General features: G+C 50.2%; 1 protein-coding gene across 2 annotated transcripts in view; it reads right to left on the bottom strand.

Annotated features, from left to right (window-relative positions):
- The window catches only part of CCDC25 (coiled-coil domain containing 25), a 13,550-nt gene that overhangs the window by 1,204 nt on the left and 848 nt on the right, over positions 1-11,498 (bottom strand). For both annotated transcript variants that reach the window (XM_009275112.1, XM_009275111.2), the window contains exons 2-8: positions 8,563-8,610; positions 7,870-7,909; positions 5,247-5,297; positions 4,665-4,741; positions 3,989-4,092; positions 2,656-2,858; positions 1,264-1,309 (exon numbers count right to left, since the gene is read on the bottom strand). In XM_009275112.1, coding sequence (XP_009273387.1) covers positions 1,264-1,309; positions 2,656-2,858; positions 3,989-4,092; positions 4,665-4,741; positions 5,247-5,297; positions 7,870-7,909; positions 8,563-8,610 — 569 coding nt within the window. The remainder of the gene's footprint in view (positions 1-1,263; positions 1,310-2,655; positions 2,859-3,988; positions 4,093-4,664; positions 4,742-5,246; positions 5,298-7,869; positions 7,910-8,562; positions 8,611-11,498) is intronic.

The following is an 11,498-nucleotide window of genomic DNA, read 5'->3' as shown; positions in this document are numbered from 1 at the left end:
GGATCATGCGGGGGGGCCGGTGCTGCTAGGAGGAAACCCCCTGCACAGCATTTCCACCGCACCTCTCATAGAATCATCGAATCATTAAGGTTGGAAAAGACCTCTAAGGTCATCGAGTCCAACCGTCAACCCAACACCACCGTGTCCACTAAACCATGTCCCTAAGCGCCGCATCTACTCGTCTTTTAAATACTTCCAGGGATGGGGACTCAACCACTTCCATGGGCAGCCTGGTCCAATGTTTAACCACTCTTTCAGTAAAGACATTTTACTGAAAAAACTCTCCCTGGCAAGTGTCACTAATCGGGCGCAGCCTGCTTGTGCGTGTCAGGAGACGCTCATATTTCAACCCAGTTTAAGTTTCAAAGGGGCTCTGCATGCCAGCCAGGAGGAAAATCAAGAATTCTTGAAAACCACACGCTCCTCTAAACAGTCAGTCAGGGACTAGGATGCAAAAGGTGGATTTTAAACTGAGGGTCGCTCAGAGGAGCTCCGAGATCCATTTGCCCAAGGTCCCACCAAGGAGGAAGCTGCAGATGCGCCGGACCTCAGGCAAAGCACAGGTGCATCCAGTGCACGTCAGGACCTCTTCCGAACTTCAGCCCCCAGCCCTCCCGTGATCCACCTCCTCATTTCCCTCCTGCTGGCCTGTGCTCCTCTCCGCTTTGGCTCCTTCTCCACCGTCAGACTGCAGCCATGTTATGCTGCTCCAGTCCCCGGGCTGACACCTGCTTGCTCTCTGCAAGCACATCCCTTCAAGCTTCCTCTCCTGCCCCTCAGCACCTACATTCGTCCCTCCCCAAACTGATGTCCGCACACCTCCGGTTTATTTCTTGTTAAAAACGTGCGTCTTCCTCCTCCCTTGAAGTAACAAGGCGGCATACGCAGGCGATGGCTGCCATTTGGGGAGACCTCCTCCGCTCACGAGCCAGGTTATGCCCAAACAGCTCACGAGGAGAGTCAAGTCCGGTGCCCCACTTAAAGCTCTGCCTGTTCTTTCACTTGGGTGGGAAGGGGACCGGGAGGACTTTGCACACATTTCCAGCAGCACAGGCTCCACCTGGCTGACGTACAAGCAACAGGGCCCTCTCAGAAAGCGGAGGAGAGCGGCAACGTCCTTCACCGAGACGGGGCGATGGAGATGTGCTCCGTCACGCAGGAGTCACCAAAACCGGACTGCAATGCGGGAGCTGTACCGCCACGAGCCCGCATTGAATTTCAGCCGTCTCCGAAAGGTTTCCGTAGGCATCAGCCGGCTCTTACCTGATTGGAGGACATGTTCTCAGCCTTCATTAGTGACGAGTAGCTCCTGGAAGGGAAATTGCATTATCTTGCATGATATGTTTTCAAAACCCACCAACAGAGAGGCGTTTTGATAAAACAGGACCAAGTACCAGAAAAACAATTTTTTTTTCCTTTCTGAACTCAGGCAGGCTAGACAAGTATTTGCTTATCTCCTACTCTTTGGCTAATTAAAACAACCGGAGAAAGCCCAGGCGCTATGCAGCCTGCTTCTCCACAGCTTTGTTCAGGAACTACCGGCTCGATCATCCCAGGAGGTAGAAAATCCTTTACTTTGGGGGACGGCCAAGAGGCAGCTCTGGGGCAAGTTTGGGTAAGCAGGCAGACCCCCTAGTCTGCAGCGCAGACATGCCTGCTGGGCATGCTCCTCCCTTTAGTTTGCTTCTCTACCCAGGCGCTATGCAGCCTGCTTCTCCACAGCTTTGTTCAGGAACTACCGGCTCGATCATCCCAGGAGGTAGAAAATCCTTTACTTTGGGGGACGGCCAAGAGGCAGCTCTGGGGCAAGTTTGGGTAAGCAGGCAGACCCCCTAGTCTGCAGCGCAGACATGCCTGCTGGGCATGCTCCTCCCTTTAGTTTGCTTCTCTAAGCTCTCCTCTAGTCTGCAGCGCAGACATGCCTGCTGGGGACCGCTCCTCAGTTTAGTTTGCTTCTCTGAGCTCTCCTTTCTGAGCTCTCCACGTGTTGAATCACTCAGGAGATCACGGAGTTTTTCAAATTCCGGTATCGCTGTCATTTACAGATAAACACGACTTACTAAAGCTTAAAAGGAAGCTTTTGGGGCCAGCCAGCGGATACGTCCGGTGCTGTACGGGGCCGTCAGTACTAAGGAACAAGCTCGCACGTGCTGCTGCACGGACAGAGAGGTCAATATGACCTTTCAAAACACCATCCCTCACTCTGTGTTTAAAGGAGCGTGCGACTGAGGACTCACACGTGTTTTAGTTAACATCAGTGACGCAAGAGGAAGCTGAAGGACTCTAGCGAAGGCCCAGTGCTTTCCAAGGCTCGCGCAAAGCTGGAAGCAATTGCTCCCATCCCAGTGACAGAGCGAGCCAAGTGGCTTGCCCAGTTCCACCCAAGTTAGGGGCAGGTTTGAAAAGACACAGTCCTTCCTTTTAACAATGGTTTAACATCCAGGTTTATTTTGGGAGAAATGGGGAAAATGCATTTATTCTAAAGACAAAGGAAATCACTGGGCCATGCAGGCGGCTGTGCCAGAGCAGGTCAGCTGAACACTGAGTAACGCCAGGCCGACCATTAAACAGAAACTGCTGACCCATGACTCTCTCCCAGCGCCGATGAAAACTGCAGAAGTCAGAAGGAAGTTGGCGCTACATTTTATTACTTACCTAAGTTCTTCCTGCTCTTTCTTTTTCTTCATCTCTTCCTTTTCCTTCCTCTTCATCTCCTGGATCTGGGCTTTTTTCTCATTTCTCTCCTCTCTGTCCCGGGCTTCCTTCTCAGCAGCCAGGTCTGGGAAGCGCTCCACTTTTGTCTTCTCTAGCCGGTTCAGGATCTCATTCACCTTCTTCTCCACTGTCAGCATTTTCACCTTTGGAGGGCAAAGAACTGTGATCCTTATAAAAAAATACTTTTATTCTGGCACTTTCTCAACGGAAAGAAAACACCCTATTTCCACTTTACACATGGCTGAATCCCACAAAAACAGATGCTAAGGAAAATCACTGCCACCGAGGTCTATTCAGCAGGTTGCGTAACAGCGAAAAGAGGCCCACTCCCAACGCTCAGAAGCACATAGCTAATAAGCATAAGCATTGCTAAGTACATAAGCATTACTAATTTCATTTCTTGGCACATGCCTTAACAAAGAGGCCAAGAGACAAGAACCGGTCTCGGCCGACTCCTGAAGAGGGGGCAGGTGGTCTCTGCAGACCGTTTTGGGAAGAGAAGCTCACGTGCTGCTTGTTGACTGCAGGGATTTTAGCATTTCTTGCCCTGGTACAGACCTGTTTTAGTCAAACAACTGCACCTCTAGAGAGCCTTCTCTCCCAGCAGCCAAGCTACGTAACTACAGTTTAAGCATAACATTACCTGCGGACAGTAGGTCAGGCGTGGGAACAGCTCAGTACACTGGCTTGACCCTACACCAGAGCTAAGCAGCTCTGCCTTTTAGCAGGTTTAACAAATTCAGAGGCGGCACCAGGGTGAGACAGCTCTGGGAGCAGGCAGCAGAGCAAACACAGCGACAGACACCTCCAGGACCCCACACAGCCCTCCTTTGCACAGCAAGTTCAAGTCCTGAGCCCTTCCAGACGTGTGATTACACTACCGTCTGTGAGCTGATCCAAAGCGAGCGCTCATACGCAGGCCCTTCAGCGGTAGCAAGAGATGATTTCAGTGGAGATACATTCAAGCGAAACAGCACAGACTAACACGCGATACCATTCGGCATCAGCAAAGACTCATCAGCTACACTGTGCTGCAGTTTGGAAACACACGCTGTGCAGGCTACGCTCTGCTGCAGGCTGACGCTCAACCACGGATTTTCAGATGATGTTCAGGCAAGTCCAAACACGCCCCTGGGATCTCTCTCTCACGCTTCAGGAGTGGATGATTCCCTGGCTTTAGGGCAAGTGCTGAAGACAATCCACCCAGCTCCTAACACAGAAACGTTACAGTCTGCCACCGGGTCACCGTCACCGGCTCGCAGCAAACACTTACATCCTTCTGCCTGTGAAAGCCGATCTGCCCCACATCCATATCTGCAGTCTTCTTCAGGTTAGTCCACGGCGTGTACACCACGTTGACGTTGTTCATCTTGCAACCTAGGAAGCAGGGGAGGAAGAAAGGAGGGAAACGTTTCAATTCTCTCCCTGCTGAAAGAGGTCTTAAAAGTCTTCCACGTGCATGGAAACTGGCAGTTATTCTTGTCACAAACATTACTAGCTAGGCAAGAAAGAAGAAAACGGAGAAGTCCTTCCAGCGTTACAGTGAAACGGAAGAACACCACGACATCATTTTCTGCAGTAACAGGAGCGCTGCAGCAGTGCTAACGAACTCCAGATGGAGACCGTCTTTGCCAGAAGAGCGATTACTGTGGAAGGGGGCCCCAAGGTGGTGTTAGAGAAGAGACTGCAAGGCCTCCTCGGCTCAGACAGCAATATGGAGGCACAAACGGGAATTTCAGAGATTTAAGATTCCTCCTTACGAAAGTATAACGGGCAGCCCCAGGAGCTGCGAGTGACATCTGCTTCCCACAAGGCCCGCAGGCAGAGGCTTAACAGAGAGCACCACAGCAGAAACATCACAAACGTTTGATCCAAAAACCACGTGCTCCTGCGGACCAGAAACACTCGCCACGAGCACCTCACACCGATCTCCCGGGAATCGGTATTACCTTGAATGCTATTCGCCTTCACTAGATGGGCACAGTCTATCAAAACTTCTTTAGGAATGTCATCCACCGTCTGCCCCGCCCCTGTGACAGAGCAAGGTGAGCGGCTTGCGGCGGGGGGCTGCAGGGACTGAGGCCCCCGCCACGGCCAGGACGCAAGGCACGATGCCCTGCAAACGCACCCAGGACCTCTACGCTCCAGATTTTACGAGACTGGAGTCTTCTGTGGCATCTGTAAGGAGAGGCTTGAAGCACCACAAGCGAGCTGCACCCTGCTTTTCTCCAAGGTATTCTCCCCGTTTTAGGGGGGGTGATGGTTCCTAGGCACATGCTTGGTGTCAAGCCAGAAATCAATCGTTCTGTTGGGCCACGTTAAACTTCCCGCTCCTCCCCAGGTTATTTGGTAACGGAGGCTGTAAATTCAGTCTCCCCACACTGGTGGTTACCTGCACCCTGAAGGAGCCCTGCGGACTTTGCACGTGAGCAAAGATGGTCTTGTGCGCAGGAACGACTGCAGAACGGGCGCGTGCAGCTCCTACGCGGGTGAATATTAATGTCTTTAAATATACGTGTCACAGGATTACCTTGTGTAACCGAAGGTACACATGCGCGGAAGAGAGCTTATCCACATGAAACCTACAGAATAAAAAAAGCACGTTTAACAGAGGATAATAGATGGTGATCTGCTCCGAAAGATTTACTTCCTAACAAGTGACAGAACAGCCACTCCACGGGCAACAGAAGTATAGAAATGTTCACGATACACACGTTTAAAAGCAGGCAAGGGAGTCAGAGCCTATCCTTCAAGAAACATCAGTCCTCTCAATGGGAGACTGAAAAAAAAAACCAAAACCCTTTCCCCCCTCTCTTTTTGTCTTTTAAATGCTATACTACATGCAGGCAACACTCAGAGGATGAGCCTACGCACGCGGTGTTTTGGTCTGTCTATCTGTTCTTAAGAGAAACAGCAAACTCGTGGACTCTGCAGCAGGCATTGCTACTTACACCGCTTACGTGACTGGTCTCGAGCTCACAGAGCAAAAAAAAATAAACCCCAGCTCCTCAGTGGTCGGTAGAATGGTCCGTGGAGCCCAGCGCTCTGCCTCCAACAGCAGGAAGAGGCGATGCTGTCTGGGACGTGCACTGGATCTCGTGGTTTCAGTGGGTACCAGTCCCGACAGCAGGTGAGCACCAGTTCTGCATTCACTTCATTCACTGCCCCCGAGACTTCACAAGCCCCGATCGCCCCCCCTTGGCCCTCTCCCCCCAGACTGAGGAGTGCTCTCCTCTCCAGTCCCTCCTTACAGCACGGCTGTTCATCTCCTTGATGGCTCCACTGCCCTTCTCCAGACCTTTTCTAACTTGACTGTGCTTTTACCACGATCACCTATTTTGTAAGCCCTGTCCTGATCAACACTCACTCCCAACCCTGCAAACTTCCAAGGACAGAAGGGGGGAACCGATCTCATGTCACCTCCCAACCTTTCCTTCCACCACTTTCTTTTTAATATAACGGGACTTTTTCCTTCCTGCTACAAGATAGAAAACGCTCCAGCACCAACACGTGAACTCTCACTTGTACCTCCTGAGCCTCCTACCCTCGTTCCACCGGTCCCCTCTTAAGCAGGAGTAAGTCTAAAAGGTGCCAGACACCGTTAGGAGAACAATTCCCAGGAGGCCTCTGCAAGAGGACCTACGATACTTTGTTGAGATGGCACTAGGATATGAAAAACACAACGTGGATGATGTCGGTGTGAGCTACGAGATACGAAAGAGATGGGGAGAGATGACTTTCATGGCTCAGGCAATTTGAGGACGAATCTCAAGGTCTCTCCTAAATAACAGTATAGACATACCTTAAATTATGTAGTGATAGGACAAACATGAGACAGAAGATGAAAGCGATACCGCTACAACAGAGTGTGATTCAGCTGAAGTACAATCTCTGCTGCTAGAAAAGAAAATAATATTCCCTTGCCAGTTAGCTGACTGCTGACAAAACATCCTCTACGGGGCATGTTAGCTGCTACCTATTCGACCGCCAGTTCTGCCAAGACACCTCAGCTCATCCTGGCAAAGGCCACCTTGAAGGGCGAGAAGGAGCACAGTCCACATGGTGATTCTTGTTAGAAACTGTCGGCGCGGGAGAGGGCAGCAGCTGCGACACGTCTGGCCTGTGCAACAATGCCTGGAAGCAAGCAAACTCCTTCATAAAAAAAAAAAAAATCTCAAAAACCTTATCAGTCTGGAAAGTTTATGGACTAATCCAGCCAGCAAAGATGCCACCAATTGCTACTAAAAGGATTGGGAACTGCCCTTCTCTTGTTTTTCTCTTCCGATGAGATCTTACCAGCCAAACCCAATCGACACGCGTCAGAGCGCTTCCTTTTGCCTGCCCGGCCACAGCTCTAGCGGGTCTGCTTAGCGCAGAGACGGCTTTCACCCGACAGGAATCAAAATGTCAGACTCCTCTGCCCCTGCTCACCGACTCCCATTCCTGAGACAGCGACGGCTGTTTTACAGGACAGGCCAGTACTTGCCCACGGCGCACAGGGGGAGGACACGAAGCACACACAGAGGAAAAGGCACTGGGAGACAACAGACACGTTTTTTTCCAGGCACGGCATTTACTGTTGCTCAAAAAACTCCTGGCTCCATCCCCAGGCCCCGTCTGACTGCTCCACCATTTCACACGTTTGTGCCTCCACTCTCCTCGTCCTCTGTTAGTCTTTTGTTTTCGCTGGTTTTGCAGCGATATCCATGAGCTGGACTCAGGAGGTGCTCTCTTACAAATACCAAGCTGCCCTTCTCGTTTAACTCTGCCCATTTCCCAAACACACTAAGAGCAACGGCAAGCTAGCGCCTACATTCTGAAACGCAAATATCCGTGTACGGAGTTATTGCTACTCCAGCAGCTCCGTGCACAGGTAAACCCCAAAAAGCTTCACAAAGGGGCCAGCTCTTATGACGAACAAAGCGAGGGATGGAGGGGGAGATGCAGGGGAATGAGTTCAGAATCGACAGGCTCCCAGCAGCTGCACCTGGGTCTGCTGCAATCCACCTCCACGCTGGGATTGCATTGAAACCGCTAAGTGGCCTTGGGAAAAAAGAGACTCTACAGCGCCTGTGGAAGCGAGAGGGTTGTTACGATCATTCGACTCAGCTGCATAACGAAAGGCAATTTTTTTCAGCGAGTTTCAGTACCTACCAGATATCTTCAGGCCAGCCATACTTTATTAGGTCTTCATCTGTAGGAATAAAAGTATCAATGAGCGAACATCAACAACAAACCAAGCTACCTGCCGAGAGCAGGAACCCTCCGCTGTTGGTCAGCCACTGCCCGGCAACTGGGCAGAAACAGAAAAGGGCTTTAACGCCGCGCCTGCCTGCTCGCAGGTATGGCAGAAAACAGGTATGCCAGGAACACCTCCGTCACAGAACTTTGACATTTTAAAGTGAAAATACGTTTCTTCAAATGTCAGTCTAATGGGGGGAGACTTTCGGGGCAAGTCTTCAAAACAGCCACACTAACACTTTTCCCTTGGCGTGAGACACCCGGTTTCACAGCAACTACTGCTGTGGAAACAGGAGGCGCAGCAGAACCGTAACCTTCACCGTCAGGGAACAGTATTTTTCTCTAGACAGATTTTTTTCAGTTAATTTAGTTTTCACTTGTATTTGAAGGCAGTTACTCTGCCTAGAGGGTTTACAAAATTTATTTATCCTAACTAAAAGTAACACAGTGTATTTTAGAGGGGCAAGTCAGAATCACTTGCAAGGGTAGAGAAGTTTTCAAAGGATATTTCAAGTTAACACATACAAAGACGTCCTTTCAAAATGACCTTAAATCCCCACAAATCTAAACCCAATCCGTCAGGCATCGTTACATTAACGTACTTACTTTCGTACTTATCTTTTCCCATGTAAATGGTGTAAACGGAAGGAACAACTGAGGGATAGAAAGAGGAAAACAAATCAACAGGGGTCTGGACAAATTGTGCAAGGAATGACAAACACACCAGTCTTGGTCACAGAAATTAGAATGAAAACTGCTTCATCCATCCATCCATCCATCCCACTTTCCCTCCTGGGGGCGAAAGGAAGATTGTTTTGCATTTCCTCCAGATTTTGTCCCGAATGCTTCAAAGGACTACGGAAAGTGGTGTTTCCACTGCTTTCCATGGAAGATTATCCAGCAAGGAACAGCTTTCTGGGCAAAACACCCTCAACATCCAGGTGGTTCAGAATGTAGCTGTGTAATTGTATAATCTGTTCAATTAAGCACACGTCTGCGAGCCAGAAAGGCTGACATCGTATTTACAGTCTGGGATTAACTCTCTGTGTGGCCTTGAGTGAAACAGCTCATCTGCCCGGCCCTTGCTTCCCCAAAGTACCAGAAGCCCCACGTGAACCTCCCCCAGGTAGCCTGGGAAGATTAAAATTCAACGGAAGGACTGAAGTTGCATAAACAGCAGTTGGTGACTTGTTTGTCTCGTCTGTGCCTTTTTGGGGCACTTAAAACAACGTCCTTCTCCTCTTTAGGGCTCATTCCATCACGCAGTAAAGACACTGCCGATTCTGGGAAACCAAACGAGCGTCCCTTCGGCGTCTGGACCAAAGGCCAGCACAGCCAGGAGGCGGACACAGAGCAGTAAGAGGGTGCTGCGGTCAGGGAAGGCCTGTCGAAGAAACCACTGAGCAACCTGCTTAAAAAAAACCCCCACCACTCCGTTCTTGTACGTGGCAGCAGGGAAATCCCGATTTCACAGCAACGCTATCTACCAGTTTGTCAGGTTTCTAGCTTCCACAGTTTTTAACAGTGATGTTGTGAGTGAGCAAATGCTGCAGCCAGCCATAGCTACAAGCCTCAGCGCCGCACTGAAATTCAGCTGTTCTTCATGAGGACCTACAGCACCTGCACACTTTGGCACGAAGGATTACTGAGAGCGGGTTCTTGGCAGACGGCTTCGCGCCGTAACAGCCGGTGGCTGAAACAACCTGCTGCAGCAACACAGATTTGTATTTTTCACATACTGTTGCAGAACAAACAGAATTCATAGCGGGATTTCTAAAGTCGCTCACTGATAGCGCACAAATTCAAGACTAAGAGCGAGAAAACGAAATGCAGGTGACCAGATCTGCCTCCAAAAAGCATCCTTTGAAAATAGGGTGTCTAATCTCATCCTTTCAAAGTCACTAAAATAGTAGACGTGCTTCACTTACGTGCTACAACTCTGGCAGTGCAATGACTTGGATCCCAAACCGCTTACTGACCCGGTCCTTTCTGAGGGCATTTTTATCGGAAACCCAACATCGCTAGCACGAAGCCCCGGTAACACTTTTCAAAGGAAACCTATTGCTGTTTTAATTACGTTTAGCAATGAGGCGATAAGAAATGGAAATTCAAAAATATGAAAGGATTATATGCCTGCGGGAGTTAAAGATCGGAAAAAAAATCCACCCTGGACACATAGGAGAGTCCTGAGAATGTGAGGTCATGACCACAGGCACTACCCATAAGCGTAAAATTAAATGCTCAAAAAATAAAGTTGCGTTAGCGATGCTTCCACGAAAATGAAGCCCATCCTGCCGAAACAGTGGGGCAAGGCCAACATAACCGAGCAGGAGATTACTTCCAACCCACCTGATTTAACGCACACCAGTAACAGTGCAACATATTTTAGGCAAACTGCAGTAGCCCTCTTATTACAGACCTCTCTCTGGCAGCAAAACTGATTACAACGTGTCAGAAACCCTCTGCAGGACTATCATTTAAAGATAAAGGAGACTGCTCGCGTCATTAGCAGAGTTAACTGCAGCCTGTCTGCTCCCAGTACCCCCCAAGTCACCCTACATGTCTGCCAGGCACTGTACCAGGCTCTTTTCTCCCCACTAAAAGGTCCACATCCAGGAAAAGTCTCTGAACTTCTCGCTAGCAGCCTGCTGAGCAGCAGAAAATGTTTCCATCCGAGTATCAGGTTAAGTGATCAACGCAGCCAGGGTATCTGGTCCCTGGGGGTGTAAAGGGCCTTACTTTCCGCAACAGAGGGGAAAAAAAGAGTTCTTAAACAGATCCCAAGAACAATTTTATTGAAGAAACATTCACAAGACCGTTAAGTCTTGCCTTGCCCAAGGAAAATCAAGCAGCCAGACACTCAAATCCGTCTCATTAAGGCACTTCATCTCTAGAACTGAGGAAAGCAACGCTGTAAAATTCCAGCTTGCAGATACAGCGGGCAAGGGGTAGAAACCGTACGGCAACTTCCACAAGCAGGTTATACGGTGGTGAAACAACTGGTGGCAAACCAAAAAGGAACATTCCTGTACCATCCTCCGTATCATCAGCCCATACTGCATCAAACCACAGGTTTCGCATGCTTCAGAAGGGGCTAACCTTTCCATATGGGCAAGGGAAAGAGATCTGTCTATATTAAAGGAAAAATAACGAGACAGTTTATGCGCTATGCCTTCCCTCAAACTCCTGACAGCAGCACGCTTGAGGAAGCTTTTCAGGAGTCACTCACCGGTACCGCTGTTCGTTCAATGCTGTTACCAACCAGTAACAAGAGGCTCCGCACCTCAGGGAACCCCTCAGCTCCCGAAACGACTTTAAGCTGCAGCCGATTCCGGCCCAACCCGGGTCCTTTACACTCAGCCCAGCCCCGGGGTTCGCAAAAAGGCACCGGCAGGACTAACGGGGCTGCTTGGAAGGGCAGGGGCAGGAGGACGCGCCGTTGCCGGACGGCCCCGCTCACTGAGGAACCGGACAGGGGCGCGGCCCAGCGCTCCCCTCACAGCGGCGGGACCCAGCCCGCCACAGCGCCCCACCGCCCCCAC

This window comes from Aptenodytes forsteri, unplaced genomic scaffold (genome assembly GCF_000699145.1).
Source record: "Aptenodytes forsteri isolate BGI_AS27 unplaced genomic scaffold, ASM69914v1 Scaffold192, whole genome shotgun sequence".
NCBI classification, from domain to species: Eukaryota; Metazoa; Chordata; class Aves; order Sphenisciformes; family Spheniscidae; genus Aptenodytes; species Aptenodytes forsteri.
Note: the sequence above shows the minus strand (reverse complement) of the source record. Positions and strands in the feature narration are given on the sequence as shown.